The sequence below is a fragment of the Carassius carassius genome, chromosome 50, assembly GCF_963082965.1.
Source record: "Carassius carassius chromosome 50, fCarCar2.1, whole genome shotgun sequence".
Taxonomy (NCBI): Eukaryota; Metazoa; Chordata; class Actinopteri; order Cypriniformes; family Cyprinidae; genus Carassius; species Carassius carassius.
Window position 1 is genome coordinate 8,137,441 of NC_081804.1, and position 21,517 is coordinate 8,158,957.

Here is a 21,517-nt window from a genome sequence, read left to right on the forward strand (position 1 = left end):
GGATTACGTAAACGAGAACAATTCGTTCACCTAAAAGATTTGTTCATGAACGTACCATCATAGTCCAATTACCTATAGCCTATATTGATAAGGTTACGATACGAAGGTATAAGTAGCAACGTAACTTCCATGATGTCCCCGATGCGCGGGGCGGGTCAAGAAATTTTACTTAATTTGCGGGGTGGGCTGGGGCGGGCCAAATAATTTCATAAAAGCGGGACCCAAGGGTTGGAAAAAAAACCCGACTCGCGCATCACTAGCACACGCGCAATATTTTATAGGTTCTGTTTCGCTAGTAGTAATTCACCTGTGTCAGTCAATCCGGTCTTGAGCCGGAAAGAGAATTGATTAGTTCATAGTTCAGGTCTATCGGGTCTTTGACTCATTCCTTAATCACGTGACATACCCATACGTTAAACCAATGCAGTATTGAGCCGGAAAGAGAATTGATTAGTTCATCTTTCGGGTTGTTCGTTCTTTTGTCACATGACGGGACAACATTGGCTAGAGTAATTAGTTAATTTACAACTTTCCTTACAAATAGGTGCATCGTACTTTATAATTACTGGTTATGCTTTAAATTGTTCATATGATGGCGAAATCACTTTGATAAAGTTTTTTTTTTTACAGTGGATTCTAATCTTCAATGACCTTGTATGATTTGTCTGAGTTCACCCTTCAGATTAGACTTCAGAACTGTAGTGTTACTTGTTTAGGATTCAACATGTTATTTGCTTTTGTCATTATGTCCTTTTTGAGCAATCTTCTTGTACATATTAGACCAAAATGTCAAGTTTACCTAGGAAAAGCAATTATACCAGCAAACTCAAAATTAGATTAAAAATGAACAAACTAGTCTGTACTTTGTATTGTAGGCTTGGATTATTATATAGCCTAGTGTTTATTTACTGATAGACAGTCAAAAAGACAAATTAATCAATATTTCATTTATAACAGGGCTTTATTTATAAAGTACCACAGATCCTGAAGAAACCGTAACAAAAACACAGTGACAGAAATAGCGTATGGGGCTGTCACATGATTAAGGAATGACTTGAACCCGAAGACTTTTCAGACAAGAGGTGAGCTAATCACAGACTGAAGACCCAGGTAAAAAAAAAACTCGAATTGGTCTCTTCTGTATCTTATAGCATCTTAGTTTTGTATTGTTTGTAGTGTGATCAACTAGACATGTTGGGGAAGTAACACGTAACATATTACATTTAGCTAAAATGAACGAAACTAGATTTCTTCGTTTTGCTGAAAAAGACACAAAAGTCTGAGTCAGTAAAATGATCCGAACTTCCCATCACTATTGTATTGCCAGATTCTCGGCAACACACAGCTCTACTCATTTTGGTTACACCATGTCAAATTGGTCACACTTGGTCATTACTCTTTTGGTATGGTCTGTTGCATTCAAACTGCACCAGAGTTTGTTTGTAAGTGGACGGAGACCCATCTTTTTAGTGATCTCTATCCACTTTTGCTTTTGGTGTGCGTACCAGAGTTTGGATGGCAGCATTTACACTCAAATGTACCATACTAACAGCAATCACACCAGGGTTTTTAAACTAACCAAACATTACAAGTGTGAGTGCACCCTTAAAAGAAACGGATTTAAAAAAAAAAAAGGCACCAGACACCAACTCTTCAGATAATTTTAATTTGAGGCTGCTGGGGAGACAGACCAGAAACCTTCTAAACAGTTTAAGCAAACAGGGAAAACATGCCATATGAATAAAGTACTGAATTGAAGAGATCTCCTGCAAGTATTATGCAAAATGCCCATGACCATTTCATGGACCACGTCTCCAACCACATCCACGACCCCGTCCCCGATCACATCCCTGACCGCTTCCCTGTCCCTGACCTTGACCGCTACCCTGTCCCTGACCACTACCCTGTCCACTACCCTGTCCCTGACCTTGACCGCTACCCTGTCCCTGACCGCTAGCCTGACCACTTCCCTGACCGCTACCCTGTCCCTGACCGCTACCCTGTCCCTGACCTTGACCGCTACCCTGACCACTTCCCTGACCGCTACCCTGTCCACTTCCCTGACCGCTACCCTGTCCTTGACCTTGACCGCTACCCTGACCGCTACCCTGTCCCTGACCTTGACCGCTACCCTGACCACTTCCCTGACCGCTACCCTGTCCACTTCCCTGACCGCTACCCTGTCCTTGACCTTGACCGCTACCCTGACCACTTCCCTGACCGCTACCCTGTCCCTGACCACTTCCCTGACCGCTACCTTGTCCCTGACCTTGACCGCTACCCTGACCACTTCCCTGACCAAAACCGCTTACCTGACCGTAACCGCTTACCTGACCGTAACCGCTTCCCTGACCGCTTCCCTGACCGTAACCACTTCCCTGACCGCTTCCCTGACCGTAACCACTTCCCTGACCGTAACGCTTCCCTGACCGCTTCCCTGACCGTAACCGCTAACCTGACCGCTTCCCTGACCGTAACCGCTTCCCTGACCATAACCGCTACCCTGACCGTAACCGCTACCCTGACCGTAACCGCTACCCTGACCACTTCCCTGACCTTGACCACTTCCCTGACCTTGACCATAACCACTTCCCTGACTGTAACCACTACCCTGACCTTGACCATATCCGCTTCCCTGACCATAACCGCTACCCTGACCACTTCCCTGACCAGTTTCCGGACCGCTTTCCTGATCACTTTCCTGATCACTTTGTTCACTACATGCATGGCCACAGGTGGTTGGGCAACACTTCTGTGTGGCAGGACACTGGCCATCATGGAAACAGAGGTCAGCACATTCTGGAACGCGCTTCGGTTTGGGACACTGACCCGGCTTCACTGCATGGACACAGATAGCAACCATTAGTCTGTGTATATAGACTGTATGCCACGTCAAAATACAGCAACAAACATGAACAACAAATTTTACCTACAGCGTAAATTCTAATTACTCTTTTTGTAAAGCCATCCAAAGGGATTTAAAGGTGGGGTATGTATTTTCAAAAATGCTTTAGAAAGCAAAGTTGGGCAGAGTGGCAAAAACTTGTAGCCAATCAGCAGTAAGGGGCATGTCTACTCATGAATGGGGAGGAGAGATCACTCAGTGCATACAACTGACATTAGACGAGTGACCGATGGATTAAAAATGAATAAGCCAGAGGAAGACATCTGCGGAACAAAAGAATGCTTAAGATAAGGCAAGTATGACCTTTGTAAATATTGGATCAGCTTTCCAGGGCTGGAGAGAACAAATAGCTATGCACCTGTGGGCAGAGCTATTAAAATAGAGGATTTTTTAAAATCTGCATTGGCTACCAGAAATCACTTATCCAATATTTAATTCAAACCTACTTTTGATAAAGGCAAAATCATCCCAAAACAATGACCAATACCTGTATAAGGAGCTGTACAGTAATTTCCACTTCCATTGCCGCAGCACTTCTCATCGTTGGGACAGTCAGAGTCACCGTTACAGGACCCATTAAACAAGCTTCCAGATGTTTGAGGGGGACACTCTCCTGGCTTTGCTGTTATACATACATGTCAAAGAGCATCACTGAGGGCACTTCCATTCACTTGGTGACATCATGAAAAGTTTTTTTCCAGGTTTTAAGTTCTACAATCAGCAAGGTTTTGGTAAGCCTTATCTAGCAAGTGTCTGAGAAAATAAGAGCATCGGATTTTGTGCTCTTAGTGATGTGGCAAACCAAAGCAGGGGTCAGACTCACAAATCTTAAACATAACTTATGATAAATTCCAAGAAGTTCGTAAGAAGATTCTTAAGCGCAATGGAGTTCTCATGTTCTGAACACCTGAATTCTTAAATTATGAGTGAACATGTGACGCACTGATAAACATCTTTTTGCACTTCCTGCTGATTGGGTTAATATGTTTCTGAAAAAGAGGTAACTTACTCAGTAACATACTCAGAGAGGTAACATACTCAGAGTCAGTTTCTGTGGTAACTTACTCTATGAACCTAACCTGGTTCCAGAGTTTCTTGCGGTCTCCTCCCAAAAGCGTAAGCGATGTTTAAATACCTCATTCACTCTGCTAAAATGCTTTTCTTACAGAGTACAAATATCTAAAAAGTTCTGACGTTGAGATGCAGTTTCTATAGATACAATTTTTACAATTATATAAGGTATTTAGTTTCCTAAGGGGAAAACAAGTGCATTTAAATGCATTTTACGTAACACGTAAAATTGTCTGCCGTAAGGTAAGGAAAATTATCTTAATTCAAACAGAAACAAGCATGTTTTGAATTTCTTATCCTACTGGCAGATAATTAGCAAAATAAGAAAAATGCATCTTGATTTAAGAATATTTAGATATTTTGACTGGAAACAGGACAAAAATTCTTAGAAAAGCATTTTTTTGCAGTGAACGTTCTTTGAACATATTTTCATCATGCAGATATGGTCAAAGTGACAAAAAAGGTATCTCCTTTAATACGGGATCCCATAGACGAGGAGGCTGAATAAATTTGTAGAGTTTTTTTTTTTTTTTTTTTTTGATAAAATTGATAACATGAATATCAATTCAATTACTTAACCTTTTTATCTCTGAATATTATAACAGTCTTGTTGGAAACTGAAATATTATTCAGTTATTATTCATAGTAATCAAATTAATACAAATAAACACATTATCTGGATTGACATGAGTATACACAAATAATTAAAAGACAAGTATGAACTGTAAGAAACTGGGACTTAGCTAGTTGAATATAGCATGATAATACTCGCCCTCAAAGGGCCTGTTTACACCTGGTCACTTCATGCTTTTTCTCTGATAGGATAGCAATCGAATCCTGAAAAGACTATGTGTAAATGCCCTCCGAAACACTTTCGACATAGATTTAAATCCGATTGATCAAACCACTTCAGAAGGTGGTCTGGGGCGCATTCCACACAAAACTGGAAAAGCTAGTGTAAATACATCCGGCTGTTAAAAGCATAAATGTCAGTTTTACTCCTCCTAAAAATGTTAAAGGGTTAATATGATGCAATTTCAACTTTTGCTTTCTCTTTTGAGTGTTACAAAGAGATACCCAAAGAGATATACTTTATAAAAGTTAGGACTTGTCCGCGCCCTCCTAAAATGGCTCATGAACCCCCACACATGTCACGATGTGGGAAGATTTGCATAATGCCGCCCAAATGTTCACGCAAACAAAGAAGGTGTAACCTTTGATTCTCACTGTTGCCACCGGTGCCTTTAAAAGACAATGCATCCATTATAATGATACACATCTGATTTCTCTCAACGGTTTATTTTTCACACTTAACTAACAGTTTTTTTCGAACACACTTTCCAAGATGGGTATTTTGACATATTTTGTGTGTATTTGTCAGTACAAAAGCAAGAGTTGTTTCTTTATAAACAGAGAAGAAGATTTAGAGAAGCACATTGTTTTGTTATGACTATACCCAAATAAAAGTAGACCCTTTGCAGTTTCATAGATCATCTTATTTTTATCTGTACAATCAAAAATGTCATATTTTTAGTTCTTTTCACGGTCATCAAGAAAATAGGAGACAGACCACACCAGTGCTGGCTTCGACCCCAGTGGGTTATTACAGTTTAAAATTAGTCAGAGCTAAGCATCTTTATATTTACAAGTAAATCTCCATATTATGCATCAGCTACTTTTTTTCCCTTATTTTTTGTACACTTATTTTTATGAACCAACATCTTCTTGCAAAACATGTATATAGTGCAAAGACACGTTTTGCCTTATAAAAACTTTAGTATGACTGAGTTTTAAAGCATGACAAGTACAAAACAAAACCAATAGACAGAACAACCTTGGATGGGATCAAAAGATAAAAAAAATTAAAATTCTTTTTTAAAAATGGCCAATAAAAAAAAAAAAATTGCTTAGAAATTTCCTCCACATATCTCACTCAGCTCTTTCATTAAGGGTTTCCATTGATCAGCAAATAGACTCGTTCCGAGTCTTAAAGGGAATATTCACCCAAAAATGAAAATTCTGTCATCATTTACTTACCCTCATGTCGTTCCATACCTGTAGGAGTTGCTTCTTATGTTGAACTTAAAAGATATTTTGAAGATTGCTGGTAATCAAACAGTTGGTGGTTATTAGGGTGTTGTCATTATTATGGGTATTAGCTTATGTCAGCATTAATATCGCTGTTAGTAATGGAGGGTGAAAATTGTCCCTGTTCATGTACAAAGCTGAATTGTGCCGTCTTTAGGGCTTATGTGGTAACGTCCACCGCTGGACCGTGGCGAGGATGTCCCGTGTGAAGAGGGGCTCACCCGAGGCGGGCGGTAGGGTCACAGCGCGTTGCGCCTGCAGCTGTGTCTCATTTTGGGACTGTTTTGTGCAGTTGGGGCAGTGCTCGTGTCGTGGTATCGGTGATTCAGCGATTCCACGCAGAACATTTTGAATACAAAAAGCAAACCTGTGAAATCCAAGTGGAAAGGCTCGACAGCAGTATTTAAAAATCCAATTTAATTTTATTTCATAAATTTAACTATATTTATTTCCACTTCACTGTTATCCAAGGAGACAGAACAATTTGCACTGTTTTTATCAGTGGGACAATATTTATAAAATACAGTATATACAACCTAGAAATAATTTAACAGGTTCTCTTGCAGGTCTCAGCAGCACGAATTATGTGCCCAGCTACATCTGATTCAAATATTATGCTAATTAACAGTGAGTGTAGTTTCAGACATTACAGTGCTTCACTCGCACTGACTCTTATTCTGCCTGAAAGAATGAAAAGACCGAGCTGAAGGTGGAGCGATTCGACCAATCAGATGAAAGCAGCATTTCAGATCCGCCCACAAGTGCGAATGAAATATTGAAGCCATAAACCGAAATGATCAAAACGTACACGGGCCAACTGTCTTGTCCATGTTCTCTCACTTGAATGTTCTATTTGAGATTTGAGTCTCTTGACCTTCTGCAAGCCCCGCCTTGTTCACGCAGTGATTGACATGGCGGGAGGGGGCGGACACGTGATCGGCTCGGAATGCATTTTCAATGTGCACATTGAATTTTGCTACATTCATTGCGGGACATTGAATGAAAATGCAATCGTAAGTGTCTTGAATGTGAGTGTTAATGCATTTAAGAAAAATAGCATTTGATAATTTTGCCACAGTTTTTGCTTGAACATGTTAGACATATCTAATCATTTCTGTAATACATTTTCATTTTAATTTTGCAACTTATAAAGCGTTAAAATTAGGATTCATTTTACATATTAAAACTGGTGTATGAAATGGCAAATGAAAATTATGTAATTTAATTTTCTTTTTCATTTTGCACCAAACATTACACAAATATATTGGAAAATGTAAATGTAAATACAGAAATGCATTGTCATTTTGCATATTACAGTAGGTGGCCAGCCTATCTGGGCCTTACGCGCGGCGTTGCCAAGGTGGTAACTGTAATTCAATCGCGTGTTAAAATCATTCGCGAAACTACCACCAGGTGGCGCAAAGGGACGGATTGCGAAATGAATGTAATTGTAAAATGAGATAAAAGAAGGAAGTAAAACAACAATAAATTTATGATATAACATTGTAACATTTTAAAAAAAAAAATTTTTTTTACAATTTGTTAATTTTTAAAATGTAGGATAGTCTTAGGCTACAGTCTACTAAACAAAAATTAAAAGAAGACCTTAACACAAAGGATCATATGCATGCTATTTTTATTAAACAGTAAATAAATATAAATATTTATATATATATATATATATAAATTAATAAATATACATATAAGCTAAATGTTTTAATTTCATTTTCATTTCGGTTTATTCTTGGTTTAAAAAAATCTTCAGGTTCCATATGCAGAGCGAAATGGGAACGGTCCAGCATTTAGCAATAATTAGTATTAACTCTGTTATTATTCTTGATTTTTCAAACTACCAGCATTTTTGAATTATGCCTTATGTTTGACCAAAAATTAAGTATTATTTGTTTCAGCTGTTTGATCATGCTGGTGCCTCACGCACATACCACTGGAAACAGCAGTCGTTCACCAGACATTCGGTGTGAGCACTTTGACCTATTGTTAATTATTATTTTATTTTTGCTCGATACTGAAACCCACACAGCCTATTTACCTCATGAATAAGAGTTAAGCTTCAAATGGGCAACATCACAAATATGGAAACGTTTGATTTCTCCCGATATAGAAAGCCCAACCTTACCGTATGCTTAGCTTTAAATTATTATTATTTTTTGTTTTTTTGTTTTATTACTAAGCCTATATTATTATATACTGCAATTAAATTTTAACCATTAGAATTATATATTTTTAATTATTGTTTTGTTCTGATAAATTTGTTAAATTTAAAGGATTTGTTGTAAAATATTTTCTTATAGCCTATTTTTTTCCTCTCACAAACTCCGATTTATTTTTTAGCGTGTTTAAAAAAAAAAAACATGCAGCAAACGAAAATAGGTGATTGATCCGTTAAAATGAAACCTATACACGACTCATATATTTTTTTCCTCTGACAAACTTTTTTTTTTAGCGTGTTTAAAAAATAAAAAATAAAGAAAACATTCAGCAAATTAAAATAGGCGATTAATCCGTTAAAATGTGTTACTTTTGGTTAACAGTAATTATAATTATTTTACTTCAGAACAGAGCCTGGGACTAATAGGTTATCCATGTTTTGTTTTTTTTTTTTGTTTTTTTTTTCATTGCGCCTGAAAATGACTTTGTTCATTACATTCACTTCACGTGATCTGGCGCAGATCAGCCTCCCGCGATGCTCAGCTGTGGACGATTTTTAAATGTTTGATATAAAGCAGTGGTTCTCAACCCTCGGCCCGTCACGAATTCAAATGCGGCCTGCACCACATGCTGAATTAAAAAAAAAAAAAAAATTGTATCCGTTTGTAAAATTGTATTCTTTACATCAATTTAAAAAAATGCTACTAATGAAATATAAGCTATATCCTAATGTTTTTATGTGATTTTGTTTTTCTTCATATATTATTTTCAGACATGAGCAGACCTACTGGCATAAGCATTTAACGACCACATACAAGCGCGTACTTTGGCAGAATTCAATTCAAATAGTCATCAACAGCCATTAGGTAAATTTCCTTTAAGGTAAAATTGCGCATCAGAATGGACAAATTTGTTTTTGAAGGGAGAAAAAAAAAGAAATTAAAAAAATGCCAGCGAATGAACATGTACAAACTGTGAATAGTCGCAGTATCAGTATTGAAGGAGAAGTGCTTTTGGTTTTTTTTTTTTTTTGCCCCGCAACTCACTTGAAGAAGTTCAGATAAATAGAAACACCATACACTATGTATTGCAGAGCGGATGATCAGCCTGCGCATTCAGAAGTATAAATTGATGAAGTCTGCGTCCGTGCTGGCCGTGTACGCGTCCGGATAGCTCATGCGGAAAGTATAACACAGGCGTTACAATCGCAACTTCTTTGTGTTACTCCTTTCAAGCTGAATCTCACAAAATTGGTCAGCTCCCGACAGCATCAGGTGTTTTATTTATGGGGAGTAGAATTGTTTATTTCAATGAATGTAATAGATTATATATCATAATAGTTAGGCTATAATATTATAAATCAGGTTGGTTTGTATTGCTGACGTAATATGTAAATTATTTGCGTAGACTTGCACTTAGACCATAGTGCGGCCCGCTGGAAAAAAAGGTTGAGAACCACTATATAAAGGTTGCTGTCCCATTTTATACAGGAATTGTTCATTTAAAAAAATCTAATTATATAGTTCTAATTATATTGTTAACACAAGTTCATTTAGAACTTTTTTTTTTTACTTATAAACTCCTTGAGAATTTAAAGTTAGTTTAATAGTATTTAAATTCAAGTTTAAAAAAAGGTTTTAATTGCTTAAATTATTTTTATTAATTAATAATATGTTATCATGTTTATTCTTGTAAAAAACTATGTGTTTATTCTTTAAGAAAACAAGGGAAAAAATAAGTGACAATCCGAATATTTGTTTTGCTTTACCTATTTATGTAAGCTACAATTATTCAAAAAAATATATATAATAATAATAATAATAAAATAATGTCAATAAAAAATACCATTGGCCTGAGTAATTTTGACCATTATAGAATTGTGACTTTAAAGATTTGTCATTTAGGTGATAAAAATACTGTGAAATTAATAATGAAATGGATTTTAGAGCATAACAACTGAAGGTTTATGAAACATTAGCCAATAAAGCATTTTTTTAAACAACGGAACTTAAAGTTGTGAACTAAAATATTATTTCAACCATACAGCATGTGAATAAATAAAATGCATAATTTTCATAACATTTCATTATTCATAAAATGCATAACGTTTCTGGTGTTTGGATTTGTACTTTCAATATAATGAGCTCCAAGTTAAAGAATAGCCCTAGTTTCTCTCTCTCTCGCTCTCTTTAACAGCATTAGCTCAGTGATAAACGTCTTCCTTCCATTAGAATTTTCGTGCCTTGCTAAATGTTGGGCTCATGATCAATAAGTTGTATTGGCCTCAATCTGATTCAGTAAAGTCAAACTGCAGACAGTGAAGCTGCATCACTGAGCGCGCGGGACTCGCTGTGAGGCGGGAACAGAGGATTCCGCTTGGTCTTAAAGCCTGCCGTAAACATCCACGATCACAAATAACAATGATTTTCGTAAAATAATGATTAATTATTAATTGATGATTTGTTATTATCATTATGGTTTTGTGAAATAATAAAATAATGAATACAAAGAGTAGTGCTGCCAGGGGCGTAGTTTATGGGGGGATGGGGGGGGAGGTAACCCCCCCAATATTCAAATCCATCAGTTACAACCCCCCCAATATTTCAACATGAAAATCACAGTAGATCAAATGAAAAATATAATATGGAAAAATAGAATTCATTTATTTTGTAAAAATAATTTTGTTCCTAATCAAATATGAGTATGTCATAATAAATCAGACAAAAAATACTCCCCCTCCATTGAACCGATTGGTAACGCCCAACCAATGAGTCGCACTTTCACCAAAACAAGCGAGTGGTGTTTGAATGGGAGAGCACACGATTAATGTTAACGTCAAAAATGAAGAGAAGCGCTGCACAGCGGACTATATTTAACTGCTGGTCAGAGAGGGATGCAAATAAAAATAAAAATAAAGCATGTACTGAGAATGAGGTATGAGAATATTGTGTAATGGTTTGTACACACCACATATATTTTAGCTAGCTAATCCATTGCAATGTACTTAGCTATAACTATCAGTATAACAAGTTACCAAAGCAGCTGTCTGTTTTGCTAGTATATTTTTCAATAGTGTCTGTAATCATCAACGACAAAAGTTTTTACATCGGTGTTTGTTTTGTTACTAAATTAATCTGACTTTTGAACGAATTGGATGAATTAACGATTTAAGTGGCTAACTCATTAAAACAGTGAAACACTGCCGCCTACTGGCGGTTTCAATACTTAATTTATTACTTTTGATAATCTCTACTATGTTAGAATTTTATGAATGATGATTATACACAAATTTCATAACGTTATGAGGTGTATAATCTCTTAACATGTTTTTATAACAGATTCGAGGTAAATATAGCTGCAGGGTAGAAAAGTCAGCAGAGGGAGAGGAGGAGCAGGTGATCAGGTAAAGAAGATGCCATTCAATCAATAAAATAAAATAGGAAACAGTATAGAAAAACAGCAGCTTTTTTAAAGTTAGGCTATACATTAATGCCTTTAATGTTTTAAAGATGTGTTTCCCTTTAAAAAAAAAATCTTAAAATAAATGTTTAAATGTTGTCTCTTTCATATTTGTATATGTTGAATTTGTAATCAGTTAAAGCATGTTGCCAGATAGATAGATAGATAGATAGATAGATAGATAGATAGATAGATAGATAGAAAGAAAGAAATAAATTATCCAATAACAATAAACATACTTTTTTTTTTTTTTTTTGAAAAAAATAATGGGCAGCATACAACGTTCAACCCCCCCAATGTTCAAACCAAATCTACGCCCTTGAGTGCTGCTGAGTGCTGGTATATTTCAGCCAAGTACCTAACACACCGTTCCTCAGAGCCAAAACACAGACCGAATTCTGTTCAGCTGGAGGGGGTTGGGTTTTGGCTAGTTATGCATGGCTTGTGGGGGTCGAGATAAAGGTGTGAATTGCTCTTTCATATGGACAGTGTCTTATGAGGCTTTCACTTGCTGAACTGGTTTATATAGGACTGTTGTTTTGGTTATATTCACAGTGCTGGCTCTCTCCGATGAGAGAAATGCAACATTCGCAGATTGTTGTTGTTCACAATTCGTTTTCATTTAAAAAACATTTCAAGCTTTCTGTAGATATATTTTTAATGTACCTATGTGAGACACCATGATATTATTTTAATTAAAAATGATACATTCATTATCATGAAAAAATTGATGAGACGGCGCCTCCCTGTCATTAATGCACATTAATAACTTTTGCACAAACACTTGAATATGAGCTTCTTATCACGAGTAAAATTCATGCCAACAGCCAACATATTTAGCTTGATCAGAAGGTTGACTGCAAGAGTCGAGCGGGATGTTAAGAGTTTGTCTGTTTCTTTTACTGATTATTTTCGGGTTAAATTATGATATAAACAGATTCACACTCGCTTTTGCAATAATGCGTTCAAACAAATGTAATCTTACAGTGCTACTACATTATCAGCATGCTATCTGATTTTGAAATCTTGAAGAAGTTAATCGATCTGTTTAGATAAAATAACTGACAAAAATATACTGTTATTTTCATCACAAACAAAATTTTCACAGCAGAAAGCAGCAATTAAAGATGTAATGCTTACAATTTTATTAGTTTGGCATGTGATATAGGGAAAAAAGTTTACACAAAATAGCTTAAGCCACTTTGAAACTCTCCTGTTATTTTTTTTATTATTATTATTTTATATGCTTTGTTATGAACATAACATTTCAAACATACTGAAATACTTTATTTACGGAGTGAAGGCGGAGCGTGTTTCTGGTATCAGTGAGCGTGGAGGGGAAGTTGTTGCTTCTCACAGACTCTGCTGCGAGTGAGAGATGTTTCACCCGACGAAATGAAGACTACCGCGGCTGCACAAGCACATCCGCCAAAAATCAACCTGCAGCAATTAATGCTCATTCATCGACTCGCTAAGCTTTACTTTTGTTGGTCGCATGGCAGTAAATAATTCGATAATATGACCATGCAGTAGTGATGTATGTCGGTCTCGAGACCACTTTTACGTGGTCTCGGTCTTGTCACGGCCTCGACGGTCTTTGGTCTTGGTCTTGTCTTGGTCTCGGACCTCTCGGTCTTGTCTAGGTCTCGTTGTCTCAGACCGACATAGTGGTCGCGGGATTTAGCAATACACAACAATATCCACGACTACACAACGTTCGATAATGTAACATTATTATTTATTTCGCGCCCTTCAAATGCAGCCAATCACATGCATGTATTTTTTTGTGACGCAGCCGTTGGCGCTCATCCATCCATAACATTATGCCTCAGTGAGTGTAGCGTAAAGCGTAAAGAGCACAGATCCAGCATCTATAGTCAGTCAGTAGTATGTCAGCGAATTCCTTGGTCATAAAATTTGCTTTCGTAGAACACAATGAGTTCTTCTGCGCATCGTCAAATAAAAAGAAGCATTCGGCGAAATGTAGATTCTGCAAAGTCTGCTTGACAGAGACAGCCGGGACCACCTCAACCTTCACCAGACACCTGGAGCGTAAACACAGGGAAAGGTAAGCTATCTAACGTTACCCATTTCAAACTCTTTGAGGTAAAACCTTTCCAACCTCCCATGACCAAACAGATAATTTATCTGCTGAATTATTGTTGTTTTTTATCATGTGTTCTTGTGTGGTAAGTTATTTAGGGACATGTATGTTTATGTCAGTGGCGGATACAGAACGTCATTAATACGTGGGCCTGGTTAATATACGGAGGGGCAATATCAGATATATGTACAATAACATTACGATGTCCAGCAATCGATTTAAATAGTAGGCTACATGGGGTTTAGGTTGTCGTTTAATGAGATGTGACGTTAGCCTAATATACTTATATATAAGTGCTGAGAATTTTCGTGTGACTCGTTTCGCCTATTTGAATAATGTATTTCTTAATGGTCCAGTGGTAGAACTTTCGCCAATCGTGTCAGAGGTTCTAGTTTCTAATCTGCACGCGTATAGGTTTTTTTTTTTTCTCGTATAGTTTTTTTTCCCTCATCAAAACCGATTATATTCATCAGTGGTTGTATATCAAGCAGAGACACGTTTGTGTGCATTGTTTCGTGATTTCACCAGAACAGAGAGTATCCGCAACGGATTGAAGGGTGCGTTCGAGTGACGACTGTGCGGTGTGTGCGCAAGGCCGCGAGCCACACGAGAAAACTTTATCCGCGCCAATGATCGCATAGGCAACGAGTGTGTGTGTGTGTGTGTGTGTTTGATTACAGTATTGTATTTAAGATGATGTTAAATAAATGGTCTTTTAAATATCATCTGCATATCTCCGTTGTGTTGACGAAACATTAGGCCTAATCCAAGTTTATAATTGTGTATCTTTAATTTGATGTTACGATTTCATCTACACATTAAGTATAATTTCAATTGGTTACATATTTCTCATTCTTTAGACAGTTGTTGGAGGAGCAAGATGGTGTTGGAGGTGTTTGATGTTTTGTCAGATGAAACAGTCAGTACCAGTCATGTCAGTCCTCAACGGTACACAAAAGTTAAGGGAGTCTCAATCCTCTAATAGTGCAGTAACAGCCGTCATGCAATTGCTACACATAGTTGATCTCACCCAGTCTGCAAATTATTTACAGAGCTCACAGTCACACACATGTCATGGTCTGTCTCTGTATTGTTCTGCCTGTGTAGTTGAAGTAATACCGTCTAATATGTAAACTGCGGCTGAACCCTAGTATGCTGCTGTTCTTGAATTCATACAAGTTATTGCTTAGCTTCAACACTAGTCTGTTTTTTTTCCTCCGGTCTCGACTTGGTCTCGGTCTTGGTCTCAACTTGGTCTTGGTCTTGACTTGGTCTGTCTTGGTCTTGGTCTTGTCTTGGTCTCGATACCCTCTGGTCTTGGTAGTGTCTTGGTCTCGGTTTAGTCGGTCTTGACTACAAGTCTACCATGCAGTCAATACAGATATTTAATAAGAACATTAAAACAAGCAGGGCTAAATAAAACAATAAAAAACGCACGCCAGGTCTACACTGGACACGAGTGGAACGATCCAACAAAAGACAGCAGAACCCAGTGATGGATACACTGGACTCGATCCCCATCAGTGAACTGATGCTCGTTCTGTTTATGATGAAATGTTCTGACACTGTGTTCAGATGATTTGACACTATAGTGTGATGTCATCAAGTTTAGACACACTTTTCGCTGTGGGGCACAGATGACAACTCTCGCGTCCGGTGTAGACACAGACAGTGACTGCTCTATTTACAAATAAGTTCTATAATAAAAAAAAAACTAAACCAGCGGCATAACGAGATGGAAATATAAACTAGAAAAAATATTAACAGGTCCTCCATCCATGACACTGACTCACAGCGGAGCTGGCAGTTTTCATCTGAACAGCTCTTAAAGCTGAGTGGATGGTTAGATGCATGATGGGCTAGTATTAAAAAAAATAAAAATAAATAAAAAAAATGAAGGTCTTTCCAGCATTTAGGTATAACAGTACTGTTTTTTTTTAAATCATCTTGTTGCAGTTATAAATTTGACTGCTAAATGAATGATGATGAACTATATTTAAACTTGTTTTGTAAAATTTCTTCGTCATTTGAATATTGATTTAAAAATCGGTTTAAATCATAAGTCAGATTTTTTTTTCTAAAATAAAAAAAAAACTGGGATTTTTTTTAGGCCATATGATGTTACCCTGCTTTAAAAGCAAGTAAGGTTCCCTTTAAAATCACTTTAGTTGTCAATTACTAAAGCTTTTTTTTTTTTTTTTTTTTTTTTTTTTTACATCGTGTGAATGTTGTTGATTATAATGAGAGAACTTGAGTTTAATCGTGAGGACGTTTTATTAATTCTTTAGAGTTTCAAAGATTTAATCGTGCCAGTTTAATTTTATTCGTTTCTTGTTTTAGGCAAATTAGGCCTAAATAATGGGAACGAAATTATACAGTGCTTCACATTTAAACATGCAACAATTTCTTAATCAGTTTACAGACAAATGTCTTTTTCCCAATAAGTTATGTCAAAATAAAGGACAGGTAACGAATAACAAAAATGCATGTTGTTTTATTAAAGGAAAAAATATATTTATATTTAAAATATAAATTAAAATATAGGCATAACATATTAAAATATTGACATTTTGCATATTAATCCATGTAGCCTACCCCCCTAAAATACGCTACCACTTGTAATGCTCAGATGCAAAGTAAACCACAATTTCTTTTGAATAATATAATGGATAATTAATATAATATAAATAATACAGCACACCTTTTAAATGTGTCAAATCTAAAATATGGTTTAATACCATGTAGCTTAGAAAATATAAGCACAGACTCAGGCACAGGCTTGACATTTATCCTGCTTGAATTCGTTCTAAGAAATGCACATAACTTCATAAATACCAAACTTTCATATGTGAATATTAAATATATTAAATATTTAAACTATAGTGTTTTTATTTTATTTTCCGTGACTGAAGCAGTCAAATGTAACACATAAGCAAGGCAAAACTGAAGTCTATTTGCGAAAATATGCTTTGATGCGCTCGTTTGATAACTTGTGGTTAAACCGCCACTCAGCGGTCAAAAGCGGCAAATGCACTTTATACCACCGCCGCCGCGGTACGTGCGGCGGTAAAAGAGGCGTTTTCGATGTCTACTTAGTGTACATCCCAAATTGAATATTGCTACCCATATGTTTCCATATTTGACAGGATGAAACAGTTCACAGAGCTGTTCACAAGCTGCGCATGTGCTGCTAAAAGCGCCGCGCTCGCGCGCTGCTGTGGGAGGAACTTCAGTGAACGAGAAATGAGTCTTTTACGGTCTATGGTCAGTGGAGTACGTAAACGAGAATGATTGGTTCACCTAAAAGATTTGTTCACGAACGTACCATCATAGTCCAATTACCTATAGCCTATATTGATAAGGTTACGATACGAAGGTCTAAGTAGCAACGTAACTTCCATGATGTCCCCGATGCGCTGGTCGGGGCGGGTCAAGAAATTTTACTTTATTTGCGGGGCGGGCCAAATAATTTCATAAAAGCGGGACCCAAGGGTTGGAAAAAAAAACCAGACCCGCGCATCACTAGCACACACAATATTCTATAGGTTCTGTTCCGCTAGTAGTAATTCACCTGTGTCAGTCAATCCGGTCTTGAGCCGGAAAGAGAATTGATTAGTTCATAGTTCGGGTCTATCGGGTTTTTGACTCATTCCTTAATCACGTGACATACCCATACATTAAACCAATGCAGTATTGAGCCGGAAAGAGAATTGATTGGTTCATCTTTCAGGATGTTCGTTCTTTTGTCACATGACGGGACAACATTGGCTAGAGTAATTAGTTAAATTTACAACTTTCCTTACAAATAGGTGCATCGTACTTTATAATTACTGGTTATGCTTTAAATTGTTCATATGATGGCGAAATCACTTTGATAAAGGTTTTTTTTTTTTTTTTTTTTTTACAGTGGATTCTAATCTTTTATAGAAGCAATTATACCAGCAAACTCAAAATTAGATTAAAAATGAACAAACTAGTCTGTACTTTGTATTGTAGGCTTGGATTATTATATAGCCTAGTGTTTATTTACTGATAGACAGTCAAAAAGACAAATTAATCAATATTTCATTTATAACAGGGCTTTATTTATAAAGTACCACAGATCCTGAAGAAACCGTAACAAAAACACAGTGACAGAAATAGCGTATGGGGCTGTCACATGATTAAGGAATGACTTGAACCCGAAGACTTTTCAGACAAGAGGTGAGCTAATCAGACTGAAGACCCAGGTAAAAAAAAAAAAAACTCGAATTGGTCTCTTCTGTATCTTATAGCATCTTAGTTTTGTATTGTTTGTAGTGTGATCAACTAGACATGTTGGGGAAGTAACACATTACATTTAGCTAAAATGAACGAAACTAGATTTCTTCGTTTTGCTGAAAAAGACACAAAAGTCTGAGTCAGTAAAATGATCCGAACTTCCCATCACTATTGTATTGCCAGATTCTCGGCAACACACAGCTCTACTCATTTGGGTTACACCATGTCAAATTGGTTACACTTTGTCATTACTCTTTTGGTATGGTCTGTTGCATTCAAACTGCACCAGAGTTTGTTTAGAAGTGGACGGAGACCCATCTTTTTAAGTGATCTCTATCCACTTTTGCATTTGGTGTGCGTACCAGAGTTTGGATGGCAGCATTTACACTCAAATGTACCATACTAACAGCAATCACACCAGGGTTTTTAATCTAACCAAACATTACAAGTGTGAGTGCACCCTTTATTGAATCGGATTTAAAAAAAAAAAAAAAGAGGCACCAGACACCAACTCTTCAGATAACTTTAATTTGAGGCTGCTGGGGAGACAGACCAGAAAGCCTTCTAAACAGTTTAAGCAAACAGGGAAAACATGCCATATGAATAAAGTACTGAATTGAAGAGATCTCCTGCAAGTATTATGCAAAATACCCATGACCATTTCATGGACCACGTCTCCAACCACATCCACGACCCTGTCCCCGATCACATCCCTGACCGCTTCCCTGTCCCTGACCTTGACCGCTACCCTGACCCTGACCGCTACCCTGACCCTGACCGCTACCCTGACCCTGACCGCTACCCTGTCCCTGACCGCTACCCTGTCCCTGACCGCTACCCTGACCACTTCCCTGTCCCTGACCTTGACCACTACCCTGTCCCTGACCGCTACCCTGACCACTTCCCTGTCCCTGACCTTGACCGCTACCCTGACCACTACCCTGTCCCTGACCACTTCCCTGACCGTAACCGCTTCCCTGACCAAAACCGCTTCCCTGACCTTGACCAAAACCGCTTCCCTGACCTTGACCAAAACCGCTTCCCTGACCCCTTCCCTGACCACTTCCCTGACCTTGACCATAACCACTTCCCTGACCGTAACCGCTACCCTGACCACTTCCCTGACCTTGACCATAACCGCTTCCCTGACCTTGACCATATCCGCTTCCCTGACCATAACCGCTACCCTGACCACTTCCCAAAAGCAACATCATGCATGTCCTCCAGAGCAGTCTCGATCAGGAAAACGACCTCGTTGGGTCAGCATGACCATTAGAATCACTAGACCATAACCAGCCACAAAAATCTTGTCCTGGAGATACGGTGTGCTGCAGAGTTTAGCTCCAACCCTGATCAAAGTCACCTGCCTGTGATTTTCTAATTATCATAAACACATTGATTAGCATGCTCATGCGTGTTTGATTAGGGTTAGGTCTAAACTCCGTAGAAAAGTGGATCTCTAGGTCCAGATTTGAGGATCCCTGTACTAGAGCATCATTGGGGGAGGCCAGGAGTGAAACTTGTCAAATCAGGGACTACGCAAGGAGTCTTCAACATTAATACAAAACTTACATTGAACCGAGTCAAATCAAAAGGGTTTCAAAACCTAATGCTCATCCCTAAACCGTTAGTTTTAAAAGACCTTATTCCCTTATTTTTTGCGTTTCTTTAACAAGCTAACGGATTCTCACCAGCAGTTTGTCCTTCAGTAACATCTGTTATGCTCAAGTATCCAGAAAGACAACATAAAACAGCAATCAACGAGCAGTACAATCGAGCTGTCATCATCCCAACCTGCGATCTCATAATGATCCCTACTAGAAAATGCACTGAATTGAGGTGTGGACAACAATGCACACAAATAATAATGTGGCTGCAATAGAAATTGCTGTAAAAATGGGGTTTTAAAGAGCCAAGGAGATCAGGTCAACTCCAACCCTGATCAAACTCACCTGATCTGGAAGATCTTGATTAGCTTGTTCAGATGTGTTTGATTGAGGTTGGACCATATGAAGGCTGCAGTGCTTTCACGCCATGTCATAATAATTAAGGTAGTCTAATTACAAGATGTTTACATGGTAACACTATCAACTGCAAAATGAAGATGCAGTGGTCAGCAGGTACAGCGTCTACTGCCACATGAAACTCTGTGCTATCGTCTAATGAGCTACTGATAATGAAAACTGCTCAGAATTAAATACTGAGGTTGTTTCAAAAATTTGTGTGCTCTATAGCCTCAATGCATATATATATATATATATATATATAGCTAGTGTAAATACATCTGGCTGTTGAAAGCACAAATGTCAGTTTTACTCCTCCTAAAATGTTAAAGGGGTAATATGATGCAATTTCAATTTTTGCTTTCTCTTTTTAGTGTTACAAAGTCAAGTCAAGTCACCTTTATTTATATAGCGCTTTAAACAAAATACATTGCGTCAAAGCAACTGAACAACATTCATTAGGAAAACAGTGTGTCAATAATGCAAAATGATAGTTAAAGGCAGTTCATCATTGCATTCAGTGATGTCATTTCTGTTCACAAAGAGATACTCAAAGAGATATACTTTATAAAAGTTAGGACTCGTCCACACCCTCCTAAAATGGCTTATTCTAACATGCCCCCACACGTCTATGTCACGATGTGGGAAGATTTGCATAATGCGGCCCAAATGTTCACGCAAAGAAAGAAGGCATAACCTTTGATTCTTGCTGTTGCCACCAGTGCCATGTCGTGGAGACGCTGTTTCATTGTTAAAGCAAAAATACTTTGTTTGGCCTTTCAAAAGAGGACACAACAAGAAATCAGTGGTTAAGTTGTATTTACAACACTGTTCCAGAACAATTCAACTCAAATATTCAGATGTGTGCAGCACATTTTATGGAGGACTGTTTCCTGATCCTGGGAGAGAAGACTACAATGCCGGATGTTCTGACTCACAGTCTGTAAGTAAGTTTACTTATGTAAAGGATTTGCCACTGACCATTCAAACACAAGTTTTGTATGTTTCTCTTATGCTTCAGACGTTTGTTCTATTCAAACGTAAGTGCCTTGCGAAGAGGACATCACATGATATTCCGCCATGATTCCATCTCAAAGTGAATGTATATGCTCCATTCAAAGTGCATTGAAGTGTGTGAGACGTGAATTTAAATTGTATTTATTTACAGAGGTATATGATGTCACACTTGTCTGTGTGTAAAGACGTTAGACATTAAACTTCAACACAATTTCCTCTGCTCAGGGAGTAGGGAGCAATGGACACTCTGTAGGAACCAGGAAACATTATATCACTTTTCATACACAATGATAATTCAAAGTGCTTTACATAAAAGTAAGTATAATACTAGTAAAAAATCAGAACAATATAAAACAGTGAACTTAAATTTTTTTAATGATTTAGAAATTAATTTAAAATGAATTTAAAACAGTTAAAAATAGAAAATCATTATACATAAAA

General features: G+C 37.5%; 1 protein-coding gene across 1 annotated transcript; it reads right to left on the bottom strand.

Annotated features, from left to right (window-relative positions):
- Window positions 1-1,690: 1,690 nt before the first annotated feature.
- Window positions 1,691-19,943, bottom strand: LOC132133708 (chondroitin proteoglycan-2-like). The gene is made up of 4 exons (XM_059546629.1): window positions 19,748-19,943; window positions 3,393-3,527; window positions 2,545-2,838; window positions 1,691-1,927 (listed from the first exon to the last, which is right to left on the bottom strand). The coding sequence occupies exons 1-4, from the start codon at window positions 19,860-19,862 to the stop codon at window positions 1,800-1,802; spliced, it is 672 nt and encodes a 223-aa protein (XP_059402612.1). The 5' UTR covers window positions 19,863-19,943; the 3' UTR covers window positions 1,691-1,799.
- Window positions 19,944-21,517: the final 1,574 nt, after the last annotated feature.